At 47.7% G+C, this 20,500-nt stretch overlaps 1 protein-coding gene across 33 annotated transcripts in view; it reads left to right on the top strand.

The window, feature by feature from the left end:
- Positions 1 to 20,500, top strand: part of pum (pumilio) — a 259,778-nt gene that overhangs the window by 131,065 nt on the left and 108,213 nt on the right. For 26 of the 33 annotated variants that reach the window (XM_070143618.1, XM_070143616.1, XM_070143605.1 and 23 more), the window contains one exon: positions 6,180 to 6,209. The exons of the other annotated variants lie outside the window; for them this stretch is intronic. In XM_070143618.1, the coding sequence (XP_069999719.1) occupies positions 6,180 to 6,209 (30 nt within the window). The remainder of the gene's footprint in view (positions 1 to 6,179; positions 6,210 to 20,500) is intronic. 33 annotated transcript variants of the gene reach the window in all.

Genomic DNA, 20,500 nt, shown 5'->3' with positions numbered 1-20,500 from the left:
CTCTCTCTCTCTCTCTCTCTCTCTCTCTCTCTCTCTCCTCTCTCTCTCTCTCTCTCTCTCTCTCTCTCTCTCTCTCTCTCTCTCTCTCTCTCTCTCTCTCTCTCTCTCTCTCTCTCTCTCTCTCTCTCTCTCCTCTCCCTCTCTCTCTCTCTCTCTCCCCTCTCTCTCTCTCTCTCTCCCTCTCTCTCTCTCTCTCTCTCCCTCTCCTCTCTCTCTCTCTCTCTCTCTCCCTCTCTCTCTCTCTCCCCTCTCTCTCTCTCCCCCTCTCTCTCTCCCCCTCTCTCTCTCCCTCTCTCTCTCTCTCTCTCTCTCTCTCTCTCTCTCTCTCTCCCTCTCTCTCTCCCTCTCCCTCTCTCTCCCTCCCTCTCCCTCTCTCTCTCTCCCTCACCCTCTCCCTCTCCCTCCCCCTCCCTCCCTCCCTCTCCCTCTCCCTCTCCCTCTCCCTCTCCCTCTCCTCTCTCCTCTCTCTCTCTCTCTCTCTCTCTCTCCCTCTCCTCTCCCTCTCCCTCTCCCTCCCTCCCTCTCCCTCCCTCCCTCTCTCACTCTCACTCTCTCTCCTTCATCCCCATCCCTCCTTTCCTCACTCCCTCAACTCATCTCTCTCTCCGTCCGTTTCTGTTTTGACTTTTCCCTCTCCTTTTTAATCTTTCTTTTTGCGGTTTACTTTTTCCTTTGTCTCTCGTCTCTCTCTCTCTTTTCCAGTTCGTCCTCCTCTCCTGTATTTATATTCCCACTACTCTTGTTAACGCCATGTATCTTACGGTGTCAGATAAATTCATTACTACTGGCTAACTTCCTCTTTTTTCATCCATTATCACAGCACTGTTAATCGACCTTTCCAAGCCCCTTTTCCTGACAGTGCCTTTTTGAGCTGACTCTTGCAACTCGTCCCTTTGCACATCCATTATTGTTTACCTGATACTTCCTTCCCTCTTTGAAGTTCTACCATTTTGCCTCTCCATTTCCCTAGCTTTCCGTCTCCTTGCCTGTCATCCTTATCTGGGAAAGAAAAAGAAAATCTCAAGGTTCGAGAGGCCTCGCGTGCCGGGGTAACATCAGTCGTCGGTAATTAATTGTCCTTTTCTTGGACCTGTTACGAAGCAGTTGTTTATAGCACCTTATCCATCTTCGACAGCTTGCAGGCATTCCTCACTCGCTCGCTGTTTGTAGAGATGCATTGCGTTGGTCGTTCTTCTTGCCTGCGGGTGACCTCTTCTTCTGTGCTTCTGACGCCTGTCTTGTCTCCAGATTTAGCAGAAAGGTCTTGAACGTTCCTTCGGCTGGTTCGACCGCCGCTTGACGAGACTATTAAACTGAAATGATTTATAAAGTGTGTGATGCAGGGCGCGACATCTTTCTTCACCTCCACCTCACCCGCACCGGATCTTTACCCCTTTCCCCGCCCCTCCTTCCCCCTCTTCCCCTTTCCTCCCCGTCGGCTGGTCCTCCTGAGAACAGGTTTTCTCGAGCTCCAGGTATCTCGATGAGACGATTCTGCTCCGCGAGTGTAAGTAACGGGAGATCCTCTGGAAGGAAAGGGGGCGGGGAGAGTGCTTTGTGCTTTTGCATTCTGTTCCTGTCATTGTTATGGAAATTTAAGGGGGAGCTGCATTGTCTTTTCTTATCCCTGCATGTTTTTATTTTGTGGATTCACTTCTACTGCGATCAGCTTTGTGACTTCAGTTTAGACAGAATTGTAAAAAGAAGCTTGAACCCTAGAACAAGCCAATGATACATGATCAGGGCTCGCGAGGCAGCATCTCCGAATGAACATCACCAATAACAGATGGTAATAATGTTCATCGTAAATCGTAATGACTGGCAAGATTTATGGGAGCCTAGGAAACGAGGAAGTGTTGAAATAGTAGGTTGAATGCGGTGACGAAAGCAGCAGAGGTGCATGATGTGGATGCAGGGGTTAGTGGGCTGCGCAGGCGGAGGGAGGCTGGTTTAACGGAAAAGTTGGGTATCGTGGGAGGGGGGGGGAGGGCATTGTGGCAGGAATGACTTCAGACCATTGCTGGACACTTGCCGTACAAGGGCACAAGGGTACACGGAAAACACACTGCGCCAGACCCCGCGTGTGCACATAACGGGAAGCGGCTCCATCTTTACGAAAGTCTCCGTAAAGGGCAATGCAAGGGGCGCTCTTTTATTTATTCATTCTATTTTTTAACCTGTACTTTTGTTTATTTTTTTATATATTGTTTTTGCACAAGCACGCGTCACGGAGTAGAGGAAGGGGGGGAAACGTGCGCGGGTTTGAGTTTATCGCCCAGTGGCGGGTGACGTCACTCCCGCGGCGGTGGCAGGCGATGGTGACCATGATACGAGTTTTTTTTCTCTCTCTCCTCTAATGTTGTTTAGCTTTATCTTGACTAGGACGATCGTGTGTCGGAGATAATTGTTTTGACGGAGCAACTTTACGATAACTAATTGTAGTCGTGCCTCCCAATTTATTCATCAGGTTTTAACGTCGATCCCCGCGCCTTTCTGAATGGAGATAAGCAACTGATAAACGGCCGACGATGATTACCAGCGTGATTTTTTTTTGCAACGTAATGGATCGGCGATGGATTTTTAATGAACCATCGTCGCCATCCTCGGTGCTAGTCATCTCGTTCTGCTCGGAGTCCTATATCTGTTGTTAATTATAGTGGCAAGAGAAATATCTCCGAAGGAAGAAAGTGGCGCTATTTATTTGTTTATTTATTTATTTATTTATATTTATTTATTTTTATTATTTTTTTTATCAAACCGGTAGTTCCTCCTACTCCCTATTCCCCCGTTTTCTTCCTAACCCTCTTTGAATTTTTCCTCCACACCCTTCTCGTCTCGTCCTTCCTCCTCCTCCTACTCCTCCTCTTCCTCTTCCTCTTCCTCCTCTTCCTCCCCTCCTCCACTTCCTCTTCCTCCCCTCCTCCACTTCCTCTTCCTCCTCCTCCCCCCTCCTCCTCTTCCTCTTCCTCCCCTCCTCCTCCCTCCTCCTTCCACTTCCTCCTCCTCTCCCTCCTCCTCTTCTCCCTCCTCCTCCTCCCTCCTCCTCCTCCCTCCTCCTCCCTCCTCCTCCTCCCCCTCCTCCCTCCTCTTTCCCGCGAACCGACCTTGGATCTAAAAGAGTTTTTTTCATTTTTTAAACTGTGGTCGTGAAAATATCTATGCATGAAGGGAAAACAGATTTCGGTTTATGATGAGCGCGGGGCTGAATAATGAAGAGATAAAGCCGAGAATAATGCGGGTTGGAATTTGACGAGTCTCCTCCGTGGCTGTGTCGGGGAGTAGGGTTGTTATGAGGTACCTTGGGGGGGAGGATGGGGCGTGTTAATAGCCCAGAGAGAGAGAGAGAGAGAGAGAGAGAGAGAGAGAGAGAGAGAGAGAGAGAGAGAGAGAGAGAGAGAGAGAGAGAGAGAGAGAGAGAGAGAGAGAGAGAGAGAGAGAGAGAGAGAGAGAGAGAGAGAGAAGAGAGAAGAGAGAAGAGAGAGAGAAGAGAGAGTAGAGAGAGTAGAGAGACCGCGAGACTGCGTTCAAGAATCGTAATGCACGTCTCCGTCTTCGTTTGGTGGCGGTTCTCCTGTTCTGTCGAGGGCTTTCGTTTCCTCATTGTTCTGTGGTTTGGCTTTAGTTTCTTGGCTTTTATCTTGAGTCTTTACTATTTCCTTTATTATTTTTATCGTACTCTAATTCTTTGTCATTTCCCTGTATCCTATTCCAATCCTTTGGCATATTTCTTCATTATCCTACTCCAATCTTTTGCTAGTTCCCTTTATCCTATTCCAATGTTTTATCATTTCCCTTTATTCTACTCTAATCCTTTGCCATTTCCCTTCCTTATCCTATTCCAATGGTTTGTCATTTCCCTTTTTTATCCGACTCCAACTCCCGCTCCGATTCTTGCTCGACCTAGTACTTGTTTGTGCCCCCAAACCTCCGCGAGCCTTGTGGCCACCCGGTGAAATCGCCAGATCATATGCTGCGACATAGCCCCCGCCGATGATGTGTTCTAGATGGCTTTCTCTCCCCTTCCTCCCTCCCTCTTTTTGCCCCCTTCCTCCCTCTCTCTTTTCAGCCCCCTTCCTCTCTCTCCCCCCTTCCTCCCTCTCTTCTTTTCACCCTTCCTCCCTCTCTTCTTTTCCCCCTTCCTACCTCCCTACATCACCCCCCTTCCTCTCTCCCTTTTTACCCCAGCACCCATTCCGTTTTTTTCACGTGCTGGAACACGGCTCATTTGCCTGTCTACGAGTGCCGGGGAATGGCTCGAGAATTTTCGAGTTTTTCCACACGCGTCCAACTGTACTACAGTATGAGTCAGCCACTCATCATGTACTGCAGCGTGGCTCCTTCGGGTCTTCTCGATACACCTTGCACAACGGAGCGCGGCCACGTTTCCTCACTCCGGCGTGGGATTGTCGAAATCCCGCGCCAGCACAGGAACTCGCCAGTACATCCTCTCTCGGCGCGGCGCCTGCACTCGTGCGGCTTCCTCGTGCGAACCAAGCTGCTGCTTAGTAGGTTGTCTAAGATTAGAATGCCGGCGCTGGACAAAGATTTATCGGCGATTAGGTCTGTAGGTCACGCTGGGAGGCTCCTTAGGCCGTTCCCTTTCCCTTTTCTTCCTGCTGCGTGGACGGAGAGGACCGCCCTGCCGCCGACACCTTCCCTCTCCCCGCCTCCTCCCCTCGCGCCCCGGCCCCGCTTCCTGTGGTACCAGATGGCCCTGTTGTCCTTGTGTTAATGCATCGTTCCCATCGGTAACCCCGCCGTCGACAAGCAACAGACTCGGAGCTCGTATCCTTACCCAGTGGTTTTACGTGTCCTGGAGGACCTGTGGGACTTGTCCAGCGATCCCTGGAATGTCGTCGTTCCTGGTCACTACAGCTCGAGGCTGCTACTCTACGTGGAGGGCGGAAGTGCTAATATTTTGTGTGTGTGTGTGGGAAAACACATGCATGTTTACATATTTACATACATATACGTACATTTACACACACAACACACCTTTGTTTATAAACATGTATGGAAGAGTGGGAGGAGAGGTTGATATGTAAATTTGCATATGCACATATACTGTACATATACATAAACACACAACTAGTTGATGGTGGGTTCTGTATTGCGAGTATTGTTTAGTATTGGTCGCCTAGGCCAACGCCAGAAATTACTTGGCGTTAAGTGTCAGTCTTGCCTGGGCCTTCCCTTCCGTCGCTCTGCGCTCCTACGCTTTTATTTCTCTTTCTCTCTCTCTCTCTCTCTCTCTCTCTCTCTCTCTCTCTCTCTCTCTCTCTCTCTCTCTCTCTCTCTCTCTCTCTCTAACGCCTTCAACCCCTCGCGCCCACGCCCCTTCCTTTACATTGTCCTTCCTCACCTCTTTTGTGTTCGTCTGACCCGCCACATTCCAACCCTTTCACTCCTTCGAGTTCGTGCTCTTCCTTCTCACCCCCCCCTCTCTATCTCTCTCTCCTCTTTTCTTTTTTTTATTTTCTCTGGCCATCTCTGTTTTCAGCCCCCGCCCCTTTCACGCACTATCCAACGTGATGCAAGTCTGTATTGTGCTAAAATCTGAGCCCTCGAGAAGTAGGCATGTGTAACCATAGTAACAGCGCTTAACCCGAAAATAAGTTGGAATCCGCGATGTTGAAAGTGTGGTTCATTAATAGGATTTTTTTTTTTTTCATGGGAAAGTTTTTTTTTCATGGAATGATTACTATTTGTGCATGTTTTACAAATTAAGAGCTCGTAATATCTCATAGGATGTGCCTTTGGTGTATATATAGATATTGCTTTCATTATATTGGCTGTATATTGGCTTATTAATATTTTAACGTGTTCTGTCTCCGCTCTACCTTTCCTCCCACTCCCACCCTCTCCTTTGTCCTCTCTCCCTCTCCTTTTCCCCCCTCCCCCTTTATCCCCTCTCCCTCTCTTTCTCCCTCCCCCTTTATCCCCCCTCCTTCTCCTTCTCACCCCCCCTTTATCCCCCTCCTTCTCCTTCTCACTCCCCCTTTATCCCCATCTCCCTCTCCTCTCCCTCCCCCTTTATCCCTCCCTCCCTCTCCTTTCCCCTTCTTCCTCTTCCTTTCTCTTGTTCTGCCTTTCTCCCGTTTTGTGCAATGCCATTTCCGTGTCGCCTCCATCGTAAAATAATTTCTTCCTCTAACGTGTTCATGCCCCTCTCTTTCCAGGTGAGCAGACGAGTGGAATATGGACAGCAGGTAAATAACAACGGATTTGAGGTTTTCTTTGTTTGGAGATAGGTTACCTGTAGGAATGAATGACATACTTTTAGGAATTGATGACTGTGGAAGGGGTTTCCCATACATTTGGATCCATGCAAGATTTTTTTGTTTTGTTTTGTTTTGTATATATCATTGATTTGAGATCGTCGTTGAGAAAGGAATTAGTTATCAGTAAAGATGTTAAAGTAGAAAAATGATATGGATGTGAACGGTTGAAGTCATCGACGCCTTGTGCCCCGTGATTTTGGTTATTAGCGTGATGAAAAGGTTCCTTTTATTTGGCTAGATGATGATCTTGGTTACGAAAACAATGTCATGCAGAAGGGAGTACATGCGCACGTTGAGGGAGAGGAGGTGGGGGGGGGAAGGTTCTCGCAGCAGGACGGAAGCTTCAGTTTTGGCCGTTTTACATATGTCACTAACCTCACGAGGCGGAACTAGCCGTGCCGCTGCATTGCCGCCGGACGACGCGAAACGCCATTGTAGTTGAGGGGGAAATGGTGACGGCGACGGTTATTGTTTCGGGTATGGATTAGTTTTGTCGGGCCCGTGCGTCAGACCGCGGTGTTGTTTGTCTGTAATGAAGCTCTCTGGTGCGACGCGTGTTGAATGGATGCGGGAAAGGAGAGCGGGTGTCGAGGTGCGGGCTGGCTGGCGTGCGTTTGAGGAGGCGGCCGCGCGAGTGTGTGGGCGGGAGCCGTGGGAGCGTCCGGGTCGGTGTTGCCCAACGTGGGTCTTTGCAGCGGGCAGGTGTGGGCGGACTCCCACTGGGCGTTGGGGAGACTCGTATGCAGCTCGTGCTTCCGCCGGCCAGAGGGAGACTTTGTCTTTGCTGAATGGCGTTTGTGCGAGTGCAACGAGAGACCATACCTGGGGGGAGACCGCGCGCGGAGGGCCCCTTGTAACACCGCGAATCCGCGGCGCCGATACATCACTGCCGGTCGGGAGGAAGGCGGGTTCCTGGTGCAGCCCTTGGCGGCTCCATCCTGGGGAGAGGGACGGTGTGGGGTTCGCTCGGCGGTTCCTGCAGCCTAACCCGACGGCTTTTCGCCCCCGGTTCTTAGCGTCGTCGTCGTCGTCGTCGTCGCAGCGTCATCAGCCGGGCGATGGCCATAACCCGCCTTCGTCACCAGTATCATCACGTCCTCCGGCATCGCTATTATCCCGCTTCCGCTCCACGGCCGACTTCCGTGTGAAGGCCACCACTCGCTCTCGGCCGCCTGGCCCTCCCTGGCCCCTCCCCCCTCCTTTCCCTTCCTTTCTCCTTTTATCTTTCTCCCTCCGTAGTTTTCTTGCTCTCGTTTACGTTTTCACTGTTGTATCCACGTGTTTTATCCTCCGTCTCTCCCGTTCTACCTTCCTCACTCTATTCTCCCACCTCTCCCTTTCGTTTCTTCCTTTCCTGTCTTCAGTTCCCTCATTCCGTTTCTCTTCCTTCCGTTCTTTCTCATCTCTCCTCTTTCCCTCCTTCCCTCCTTCCCTCCTTCCCTCCTTCCCTCCTTCCCTCCTTCCCTCCTTCCCTCCTCTCACCCGTCCTCTTATTCTCCTTTCCTCCTCTCTCCTACCCCCTTTCCCTCCTTCCCTCCCCTTCCCCTCTCCCCCCTCCCCTCTTCTCATCACCATGCCGACACGCCTTCGATCCCTCCCCCTCGTCTTTTATTCTGATGGCGCCACACTTGCTTAAATTGTGCTTGTTTAATGAATTATGATGATTGGCGAGTAAATTGCCGAGTACAAATTGCTTTTATTTTATTGGATTGGTTGCATCATTTTCGAACACAAGAGCAATTACAAAAAAAAAGAAAGAAAATAGATTCAAAGATCAGGGTTGGTTCGCGAAAAAAAAAGTTTCGTGAGGAATAAAGACAGAACCCGTGTTCAGTGTTGCCGTAAATTGATTTCGTTGGTGATAATCCCATGATTTTTCGTCTCATTTGACGTGAGGGTGAAGCATCTTTATATATATATATATATATATATATATATATATATATATATATATATATATATATATATATATATATATATATATATAGACAAACGTGTCTTTGATCCGTCTTCATTGAGTTGATATTTAATTTGCGCAATTTGAAAGCACGTGCTTGGAATGGTATCAAGCTCCCCCCCCCCCCCCCCCCTGAAAAAAAAGCTCTCTATCTCTCTCTCGTGCCCTCCCGCCTCTTTCTCTTTCTTTCTCTTTTTCTTTTTCTCTTCTATTCCTTTTGCTCTTCCTACCCCCCTCTCTCTCGCTTTTCCTATCCCCCCCTCTTTCTCTCGTTCTTCCTACCCCCCTCTCTCTCGCTCTTCCTATCCACCCCTCTTTCTCTCTCGCTCTTCCTATCCACCCCTCTTTCTCTCTTCCTACCCCTCGTCTCTCTCGCCTTTCTTATCTCCCTCCCCTCCCTCTTCCACTCCCCCTATCCCCCCTCCCCTCTCTCCTCCCGCACTCCCAACCTACCTCACTCACCCACTCCCACTCTCTATCTATCTATATCTATCTATCTATCTATCTATCTATCTATCTAATCTATCTATCTATCTATATCTCTCATAAGTAACCAGTGTTTGGCTATATTTAACTCGATACTCCGGAACACCATATGGGCATATCCACACCTGCGTAAATATTTGGGCAATGCCAGCGAAGTCCAGAATTTATGCAGATCTGATCATCACTTTTTTATGATATCTTGTGTTGATAATGAATCCCTCGGTAGTGGATGTTCATTTTTCCATGCAAGCTCGGAGGCCAATTGTTCATTTTGGGGCCTACCCGGGGAAGAATGCACAGCTCTGTTGAACCTTTCCGGGAGGGGGCGCATTGAGACGGGATTTCCACCCAATAACTCGCGCTCCTTTCGTTTTTGCCTTTCGACTTTCAGCCATCATCATTTTCCACTAGCTGCACTTTTTTTTATTATTTCCGCCGCCTGTGCATGTGTGTCACCTTTGGCGCACGAGCCTTCCTCGTTCACAAAGGCTGGGATTATAACTTGGCCTGAATCTTTGTCACGTTTTGTAAATACAATTAGAGCCTCGAGTATCGCCCTTGACTCTACGCTGAATACATACTTCCCGAGGGTACAATTTACCTTACATCGGATTGGCGTATTTGTACATTATTACTTGTCTGATAAGTAATTGTACGCCACGTGGAACTCTTTGTCTCTCTTCGTATATGCATTCCCCGTCTACAAAAGCGCTCCTCGCATGTACACTTAAAAGTGTGGCCGCTCGAGTGTGCAACTAGTTGTTGTCTTGCACATAAAGTAGACTCGTACATCTTTTTAGTTCCTCATTCCACACAAGGAAGAAGTTAACTTTTATTTGGTTTTATATAGTCAGCCACCTTACCATGAATGCACTGGCCTTTTTACCTCTTAACTGATTGTAGGGGAGGGAGGGAGGAAGGAAGGGAGGAAAGAAGGGAGAGAGGGAGGGAGGGATAGGGTCTGGGTATGCAGGCGTCGTCTCGAGAGGTCCCACACTCCACGCTCAGGGTCTATTGTAAAGGTAAAGTTGCCAGTCCGGCCAGGGAGGATGCACGGCCGTGAGACTCGCGGGTCCACCCACTTCCGTACTCGGCTTTTTGTCCCGCGACACTCCGAGACCGACCCGCCCGCCGCCACCCGCGGGAAACTTTCTTCAGATCCCCTGCAGCCCCCAGTCCCGCTTTTCTTTATTGCTTTTCTTTTATTTATGCATTCGTTCCAAGTGCGTGTATATCCTTTTGGTGGCCTTCTGTTTTTTTTCAGTTTCCTTCGTTACTCTGTCTCTTGCCTTTGTCCCGGCGTGAGTAAGCGGTAAATGTGCATTGGATCCGAGGAACTTTTGGTTCTTGTACGCCACCGGGTTCTTCTTGACGCCAAGGGCAACCACACCCGGCTCTTGCAACGTCCGCACTCGCACCCCCCTCTCCCTCCCTCCCTTCCTCCCTACCTATATGCCTGTCCGTCTATTAGTTTGTCTGTGTCTGTCTGCATCTAGCGTTCTGGTGATATGTTCGAGTCTGTCTGAATTGTCCCCTGGCTGTTTTACTGTTGTTGATGGCAGTGGACTCTTCCAGAGAGCGAATTGTCACTGCTATAATAGTGTGTTTTGCGTAGTTGTCTACGCCTGTGTCCGGTTCTTCAGTGTTTCTTTTCGGTTGTATATTCTTGAGTGAATGTGCGTGCATATCATTGCGGTATTTTGCAGTTCAATGTTCTCTGAACCTCATTTTTAGTTGAATTTGTTCGAGTGAAGCGACTTGACGGGTATGAAGAGCGAACAGAAAGCAGTTTTGTGGCAAGCGGAATGACACTGCGGGGCGTCACTTCGCCTCAGGCATTCCTGCCAGCCGATATATTTGCGTCTAGGGAAGCGAACTGTTGTTTGCTTTAGTGCCATTTTCGATACAAAACTAAATCATTTTTTTCTCCTTTTGTATAATGGTTTCAAAGGCCGCACACGTGAACAGGTTGTAGGCACAGTATTGTACGTACCTGTGTCATGTGATATAACTGATATCCGTTTTTGTTTAATCTTGTAAAAATTAATGGATGGATGAAATTGTGAATTGCCTATCGGCATTACTGGTATATTTTGCCCATGCCAATTATCGCGTCCTTTTATCGAAGAAACTTGACCGACAATGAGGTCGTAGTAATCCCAAATATTTTCGTTCGCCTTCCTCAAGGGCTCGGGACAGTTCCTCCGCCGTGAAGGGTGTGTACTATCAGCTGATCATGCGAGACGGCTATTTCGAGAATTGCGCGATAGTATTTCCCGCGGTCTTCATTAAACAGAGCATCAGGTTTACAGGATTCCCGGAAGACGAGGCTAAGGTCGAAATGAATAGCCGCGCCTGAGAGTGCGGCTTGTCCTTTTGCTTGCCAACACACCCTGTTCATCAAGGGCCCGGCCTGAGAGAGCCGTCACTTGAGGCTCGAGAGATGAATGTGCGTTGTGTTCTCGGGCGCTCGGCTATCACAGCAGACCGCTCTCAAAACACTAATCGATAACTCGAATGACCTGACCTCTCCGCTCATCACGACTGAGGCCACAAGGCGCCCATCGATACCTGCTGCTGCATCGAAATCGAAAATTCGTCTCGAATGGAAATGCCAGCGCGAATCCGCATTTGTACGTTTGCTTTTTGCGCTTTCCTTTTCGCGTGTTTATTTACATTGCTAACGCCGCAAAATCGTTGTTTGGCGAGTAGTAGGCTTTGCGTCGGGTCGGCCTCGTTCCTGCTAACTGCGGAGAACCGGCGGCTCAAACGCATACGCCACTCCGAGCTGGTAGCAGATGGTATTAGCTAGGAATGTCGGCGGAGTGAGGTGTAAGCGCCTTGGTTCGCAGGGTGGGAGGAGTGAGGGAGGACACACGAGGCTGGCCCGGGGAGAAGTAGGGTGAGGGAAGGGGGAGAGAGTGATCGGTGATTACATTCCTAGGCTGTGCACGATAGCGGCTGCATATAGGGTAACCTACATGGAAGCGTTGTGTTATTTTTTTGTAGGGCTTCCGTGAAAACTTGACTGATATTGAAATGTGGGTTAGATAGTAATGAAATGAGATTGGTTCTTTGCAAATAGCCTGGCGCATGAGAGACGTCGAGTGGGCATGTGGACACGTGAGGTCATTGTTTTGTGGCGTTACCAGGTGGACAATCGATGTGGGAGCGCTCCGCACTCGCTCCACTCCACACCGAGGCCGCCAACAGGCTTACGTCAACCCTTCCTCCTTTCCTTGGGCCGAGAGGTCATTGACATAGATATATATCGCTGTGTGTCTGGCGGTGCGTCGTGACCTTAGTGGGTCACTTGTAATTGTTGAGCGCAAATTCGGTGCAGATGACAGGAAAACAGGAATTAGCAGAGATATTTGTATAGAGTAAGAGTGGCGGAAGTGGACAAATGAAGCCATCTTTTTATGCCTGTAATCCCTAGGAGACGGACAAGTGAATTAGTGTTGTTTTCTTTCACTCCTTCGTAATCTTACTCGAATAATTTCTGCCTTCCAGTTTTTGTCGGTTTAAATCTCGGGCTTTTCCTGGACAGCCGCGTCATTTGGGTAATTGTAGAGCCTCCGTGCCTTTATGGGTGGCGCAATACTGTGGTGCTTCATGGCAGGTCCCTTGTGTACTTGAATAATCAATTCTGTGTCTTGCCGACCTTGCCTCTCGCCCATCCCTTCCCATCGCTTCTCGCTGCATCTCATCTTGTTTATTTTTGTCCATCTCCATGTTATTTCAACCCACTCTAGGTTGTTTTCATCACCTTCCCCTTCCTTGTGTACGGCTGTGTTTATTTACGGGACCTCTCGGTGTGTCTTTCCTCATCTTTCTACGTGTCCGCTTGTGCCTTTGTTTGGGATCTCGTCTTCCTTCGGTTAGCCGTATTTTATGCTAGATTCTGTTTCCCATACCGTCTTGTGGTCTCCTATTTTCACATCTTCATAGCTAGTTCACACGTCCTTTAGGTGTATACCGGAGATGCGTGTGAATGCATTTCTCGCCTTGAGCTTTCCAATCCTCGAGTGCCGTTTAAGGGGGAAACAAGAGGGCAAGTTTTTGGTCTCTGGAGAGTTTCTCGGCGTAACCGTGTTGTGCTGAGGGCTGTGATCCGAGACCGTGCGCTGTAGCCCCCTTGATAGCAGTCGAAGGATGTCTCAAGAGGACTGGTGGATCTTTCTCACGATAGCCTAGCTCCCCGCAGGCTGGAGATTTGGGATTGGCTAGTGTTTCATTTTAGATTGTTGGACAGTTTTGTATATTCGAAGAAGATTGAGAGAGAAAAAAAGGAGTCCGAGGAAAGTCCCCGCGAGTTGCGCCCGCAGTACTTTTACTTATTTATATCTTTCAAAAGTTAAGACTGTAACATAGTCCGCTCAGAACTTCAGTAAGTTTTGTCTGGACTGAGTTTAACTTTACTGTTCATTGATTTTTACTTTCTCAGATCGAAAGATTTTCCTCTTTTCTTCAACATGGCCTGCTGTTTCTCCCTTTTGTTGGGTAACGTTCCGAAAAGTCGTGGTATCTATACATACCACACATGGTCGGACTCCGCACGCGCAACATTGAACTTGTTACTATAAATTGGCGAGCCTCGTGAGTGGATTGTCTTGAGCGGGGAGTGTCTCGGGCTGGGGAAGGGTAAAGGGAATATGGACGGGAGGGGAAGTACTTATATTTCGTTCTTGCGCCCATTATCCTGTCGCAGCTATTGAGTTGTATTGTTTAACAGGAGGAGATGGTGCCTCACTTACTCGATTGGCAAATAAATAAAACGCTCATGAACGGACGGACTTATCTTGTAGCAAAACACTTCCATGTGTATTTTTCGTGTACATCTTGTCAGGTTTTGATATAACGCTTTTGGGACGTTGACATCAAGATGGCCCTCACTTGTGGGCAGAGGAAACAACAATGGGGTTTCCCTCGAGTGTGTTTTGCCCTGTTATCCTTATCCAAAGGGACTGACGTCCATTTTCCCCAGAGGTCACCATTGTTTACTACTTCCCGACTCCACAAGAACCGGCCCTCTCCCCTCCCTTCCCCTAACCCTCCTAAGCCATTATGTTATCCCTCTGCATCCATGGATTCCAGCTCGCCTCTTTTGGAGCCGGCGTTTATACTCCTCTTCAAAGGATCTCTCTCTCCTTTCCTCCTCTCTGCTCCCCTCCCCCTTCCTCCTTTCTCCTCCCCTATCTCCCCGTGCCCTCCGATTTTGGCTTCAGCGGCAGCACACGAGCAACACATGGGAGATCAATGTGCACCGCCGCCCGGCCACCGCTGCCACTCTGCTGATTACATCCACAACCGCCCCTGCCACTTCGGGCTGTCTTCTAGTGCTTTTATTATTCTTACTTCCACACTTCATCCTTCTCCTACGGCTTCTTTTCCTCCTCCTCACTCATCGTCGTCATCATCATCATCATCATTCTCCTCCTCCTTTCTTCCTCCTTCCTCATCCTCACCCCTCTTCTTTCTCTTCCCTCTTCCTCGTCTTCCTCATTAGTCATCGTCGTCGTCGTCATCACCACCACCATCATGATCATGATCATGATCATGATCATCGTCATCCCTATCCCTCCTCCTCATCCTCCCCCTCCCCCTCTCCCTCTCCTCTCCTCTCTCCTCCCTCTTCATTCTCCCCCCTCTCCTCTCTCCTCCCTCTTCATTCTCCTCCCCCCTCCTCCCTCTTCATCCTCCTCCTCCTTTCTCTTTATTGTCCGCCTCCTCCCCCTCCTCCCTCTTCTTTCTCCTCCTCCTCCTCCTCCTCTTTGCTTTTCCTATCTCCTCCTCCCCCCTATGCTTTCTCCCCGTCTCCCCTCTTCCCCAGTCCACGATCCCGACCGCCTCATCAAGTTTTTATTTTCATTTTTGGGTCCGCCGTTCAGTCGTTAATGTTTTTGAGAACTGTTGCGAGACTGCGATGATTGGGAGACGGTGCGAGGCTGACTAATGACAGCGCCCAAGTGGAGGAGGAATCTGCTTGCTTGCTGACGGCTTGAGGAGAACCTTCACGGGTGACTACTTCGCGGAGGGAGCTGCTGTCCCGGCTGTGAGGAGGAGGAGGACGACGACTTCGACCTCTGTCAACACTTGGGGATTTCTTGCATGCGTAGCTCTTGCTTGGGTCCGTCTCGGGTGGTTGTGGTGTTGAAGGGATGACGATTTTAGTGTGATTTTGCTTTATCTGCAACTTTTCCTTTATATTTACTTATTTTATTGTAGTGTTTTGTCTTTCAATGTTAAGCAGTGAAGAAATCTTGGAGAAGTTCGCGTTTGTCGGGGTAGTAGAGACAATGTTCTTTCTCGGTAGGCTTTTTACCACGGGAAGCTCATTAAACCGGTAACAGTGGGCGGGTTTTGAATACATTTAGGTGTTTCGTTGTATTTTACCGGTGCTCATAAGCGTATTATGTCAATAGGCTGGTAATGGCTTCTGATACAAGCTCGGTGAGTATGCTGCGAAGTGATGGCAAGTTGAAGCGAATGGAAATTTTATTACGTTTGTTGGTAGTGAACTTGTGTTCAACGATAGGGGCTGAAATGAAAGCAAACGGAGGTGACTGGACAAGTGTTTTTGTTACTTGTATTGTCAGACTTCATCTTTAGACTAAACCCCGGCGGCGCATCGGTCTTTCGCGAAGTGCATTCCGTTTCAGCCCTTCCTTTCATCCGGTCGTGTTTTGTATGCGCGACGTGACATCCGTGGCAGCCACACATCCGCGGCGCCCCGAGGTGTCGCAACACGAGGCAGAAATTGCATCACGGCGGCCTTGGCGTACGGCTGGTCGAATGTTTAGGAATGCCGGTTCGCAGGAAGCATTCGTAAGCACTCTATCAAGTTGAAGGCAAATATTGGTAATTTTGAGCAGCTGGGGCGCATCTAGTCCTGTCAGAGAGGTGCGTTGTCCTGTCGAGTATAACGTTCTTTTACGCGTGCATTGAACTCTTCGGACGTGACCGTAAAGGGACTTGCGGGAAAGCTTCCTGGAGAGGCAAGTGCTGAGGGTGTATTCCATCCTTGGTGCTTGAGTCCCTGGCTCGTTTTCTTGAGTGAGTGCTTATAGAAGCGGAATCCATCTCACAGATTATGCAAATGAAACGTGAGATTTGAGCTCCGTATTCGCCTTCTCGAGTCTGCACTTTGAGGACCGCATCGTTGGTGTCTGCGAGAAGAGTGTTCGATTTGAGACGAAGGCTTAGTCAGTGTGTGTGTGAACGAGAATGATAATACCTTTAGTGTAAAATGTTTTATGCGATGTAAAAAGTACAGCAAACCCGTTGCGATGCTAATTGCAAGATTGTTGTGTGTATTTATGCTTTGCTTGTTTCTAAATTCGGGTTAGAAAGGCGATGTTCCTGGGTGACGTAAGTGACGTTGCGAAATTCAGATTGTTCTTTTGATGTCCGAGATTGGAGGCGTCTTTGTTTTGATCGGGGCTTGGGTCTCGACCTATTTTTTTTAATTGTTGGTCTACCCTGTCGATATAGCCAAAGTTCCGAGAATAGAAGGTAACGTATAACCGAGGAAGAGTCGGCGAGAGCGTAAATCTTTCCTATTTTGGCGTCGGAACCTGCGCGCGACTTAAGGATCCGTAACTGGTTCGACGCACCCTCTCGGTCCAACATGTGGTGGATGGACGACTAATTTTACACGCCAGCGTCTCGGATTAATCTGTCTTTTTCGCAAGAGACCTGATGCCGCTCATCTCTTCGCCCTCTGTCATTTCTCTCTCCTTAGTGTTTGTCACAGGCTCTGGCTCTGCAATCGTCATGCAAAAACCGGTTCGCCATTGTCAGCGCGGCTGTACGTCGCTCACTTACGCATTGATGTCTCTGTGAAATTGGATAATCCTCACCAACTGTTCAGAGCAGCGACTAATCTTCATTGCTTTGCTTCTACTATATTTTATATTTCGTGTTTTCGCAACGTAGAGATTCCCTGTAGCACTCGGCAGGCGAGGGCGACCACCCGGTGTGCTACGATGCTTCCTTCACGCTTACATGCAAATTCCCTGACATAGAAGATTGTAATGGCAGTTCGTCGCGTCCCTCGTTAACCCTTTAACCACCAGCCGTTCACACCTCCCATGCTTACGGTGTCGCGTCACGCTCGAGTATAGTGTGACCTGCACCGTCATCGCGACGGCTGCCGCCCACTCCTGCCTTCGAGACGTGGGAAGCCCGTGCTGCTTTTGCCTGGAGATTGTGCGGAGGCTGTCTTCGCAGGCGGGCGTCGCCATTCTCCTTCGTGAGAGGGAAATGCACGGTGGAGGGTCTTTCATGTTCATGTTTTATTATGTATGTATGGCGTTCAAACGTACACGTGGCGGAAAGCATTGTTTTTTTTATCATGCTTAATCCCTGCGAGAAACGTCAATGAATATTGAAATGTAGGTTAGTAAGAGATTTCTTTAATGAGATTATCAGAATGCGAGTTCCTTCATACTGCGATCAGAGTACAATCGTCGCGTGTCACTCGTTTCATGACTGTAAGAGCTTGAATTCTGGGCATTGTAGATTCTGGATTTCAGTCTTGGCCTTGTGGGCCCCCTGGTCTCAGCGCCCAAAAAGCATTTCCGTGGGCACTTTTTCTGGACGTCTTCGAGGGCATGAGATAGTTCAAGGATCGCCTTTTTTTCCTACAAAGCATTTTTATTTCTAGTTATATTCTAATATTAGACACCGCAGTTGTATAATCTGCAGAAAATTTTAATATATATAGAACCGATTTTGTCCGTTTATAGAGTATCGACCCTCTGCTTTTTTCTTTTGGCTGCACTTGTAATTCGCAAGCCGTAAGTACAGTAAAATACGCGTGCTGGCTTTTGCCTCTGCCGGCAGCTGATTTGCCACCATTAGCTGGTGTCAGTCACCCTCACGGTCTGCGACGGCGTGATTCTTTATCCCACCTATTCACCCAGCCATGTCCGCAGTCCGCACCCACGTTTCCTTTATGCCCGCCCACCTCCACGCCTGTGCGCTTGCCGCCTGTATCCTTGAATCTGCAAAGTCACTGGACTTGGCTACGCTCTTTTATGAGGTATTGACTCCTGTGATGGCTGGGCATGGGGAAATCGCTGCGTATACAGAACTCGTTAAACATCGTCAGGAAGGAAATTGTCGCAAGGCATTTTACAAAGTGTGTAGGTGAGTAATAGTCGTTCTTCATGCTTGCTGGGAGCTTCGATCAACGCGCAGGAGATCACAGCGGACGCTAACACTGGTACATTTTCCAATATTTGAATAAATTAGAAAAGACGGACCAACTTTGTATGGTTAAAGGGTTAAATGTTTTTAATTGTTGCGGAGAATAAGATACGAAGACTGAAGTCGCCGTGTTAACGCCTTGTGAACGAAGGTCCTCGTATCATCGGATTTATCTCTTAATAGATCATTCATGTGTTCGCCCGACGCACCATAAGCCCATCCAAGGAATTGATGAAAGATACGTCCAAGAAAATTTCGGAGTTAACCTATGTTAGCTGTGAGTGTAAAGGATGGTTTTCTTATGTAAATATTTGAATTATTCATGATTTGGCAGACTTCTCGTGTGAGAACATAAAAACGTGCAGAAACGTAAACATTTTGTAGATGTACGCTTGAGTAGGCACTGAGAAGCGAGTCGACTGGAGTGATGTAAATGCCGAATGAGACTCGTAAACATTAATTGTGGTTACGTTTAGAATGAAGCCGCTATTCAAACGCTTCATTGATCAGCTTCATTTTCAGTGTTACCTACAGGTTAATGAATTGATATTCCTTTCACTTGGTGGTCATTTGTCAGTTGTCACCCGCATTATACTTCACACTCGGCAGCCATTGTATCTCGTTTAGTAAATTGAGACGTTGAGTGTATATCGTAATTATTCGTAGTCGTTGCGTATGCCTCTTATTTTTTGGGCCCATTTTCTTCATATTCGATGTGAACATGATCAAACCCTGCCGCGAGATAGAGCTAGGAACTCGAAGACAGGACGCCGAGCGGACAATCAAAGAACCGGATGCTTGACTAGCGATTGCGGGCAGAAGTGCATGCTTCTGTGCCGATGAATTTAGCGCCTTCTTGTTATGAAAGAAATACGATAAAGGACAGTGGTCAGGTATGTACTTCGATTTGGCCCGTCACTTGGTAGCCCAGTTGCCCTTTTCGTCCTTCGCTAAAAGAGCGAAAGGAATCCTCGTCCTTGAGTTTGAAACTGGAGGAGGGGGCAAAGCGTCGAGGATGTGGGCACCGTTTATTTACGTATTTGTTTATTTTCTCTTTCGCTTTCCCTTATCTTTTGCGAATGCCTGGCCGCCACGCTACAGCCCATTCCCATTCCAGAAGTTGCGAGAGCACGGCCTGGGAACTGGTAGGGGTTCTGCCACCCAAGCCGCTTCTTGCTGCAACCGAAGCGAAATTTCCCTGGTCTTAGATTGTTTTCTTTTCCAAAAGGACGAGGAAATCTGCGGAGTATTGATGAATCCGCAGTCGGGATGAAAGGTACGCATCGTAAAAAAAAAAAAAAAAAAAAAAAAAATACGCGACGTGCCGATGTGTAAAGTAAGGGCAAAAAAACAACAAAAAAACACGCGAGGTACCGATATATAAAAAAGGCCCCTTTATTTGAACCTGGTATACGGGAGCGTGTAATTACAAAGACCAGAAGACCCTTGAAAAAAGCCCTTTGCCTCAGTGCCAGCGTAGTGTGTTTTTGTTGACGTTGATAAGGTGTCAAGTGTGTGTGCTCGCGGCAGGATGCTATCTCGACTTTGTCAGGACTGCTGGTGGCGCTGCAGGCGATTAGAACAGCGTGGCTGGTCCCGCGGGTGGCGCCGCTGGGTTCGGAAACTTTGGCTCTGTGGCATCTGATTAGTATCAAACCATTATATCACTTTTATTTATTTTATTGAATTTTTATTGTAATTGTCATCATTGCTAATGTTGTTAGTGTTTATTGATTACAATTATTAGTCATTATTTTTGTTATCTGCCTTATAATGTTTGTTTATTGATAATTAGTTAGTTTTTTATTATCATTTTCATTATTATTATTATTATTTTTGTCTTTTATTATTACTGCTGGAACCATTATTGTCATTGTCGTCGTCATTGTTATTATTTTTTAGATTATTATTCTGATTTATTATTGTTTTAGATATTGTCCTTATTTTTGTTAATTTAAGAAAGCTGTTTTCCTTATGAGAGAAGACGACGAATACTAAATAATCTTTTCCGTTGGTACTTTTTTGCCTTTCTTTAGGCTTTGAAAAAAACGAATTTATGTTCAACCAAAAGCAAGTGCAGGATTCATGCTTGACAATATATGAACAAAATAACAAAGATATGAACAAGGTACATAAGTGTTTTCCTTCGTTTGTTTAATTATTTGAAAAATAAAATATAAATTATGGAACGATAGCTCTTCTATCGCTTGATTTAAACTTTGAATGCGATATTAATTAGGTTCTTTCCCTTCTTCCAAATATAAAAGTTACCGTCGAAAGTAGCGTTTGTTCCGTTGAATAGAGGTCGATTGCAGATATTGAAATGGAGATGAATAATCATTTTAGGCACGGAGGAACTCGCAGAATTTTATTTTCATTTTAGCGGGGAATTTTGATGAGTATTTTGAAAAAGAATTCCGTGTTCTCTTTGTCAAATGATTTTTTTTTTTATATTCTGGCTGATTTTATTCACGTGACAAGTAATAAGTGCGACCGAGTAACCTGCTAATTGGGCCGTAAAATATGAGGCTCACCAACTCGCCCCGCGGGGATATAAGGGAGC

Source organism: Penaeus vannamei, chromosome 31, assembly GCF_042767895.1.
Source record: "Penaeus vannamei isolate JL-2024 chromosome 31, ASM4276789v1, whole genome shotgun sequence".
In the NCBI taxonomy this organism is placed as follows: Eukaryota; Metazoa; Arthropoda; class Malacostraca; order Decapoda; family Penaeidae; genus Penaeus; species Penaeus vannamei.
This window is presented reverse-complemented; position numbering and strand designations above follow the sequence as displayed.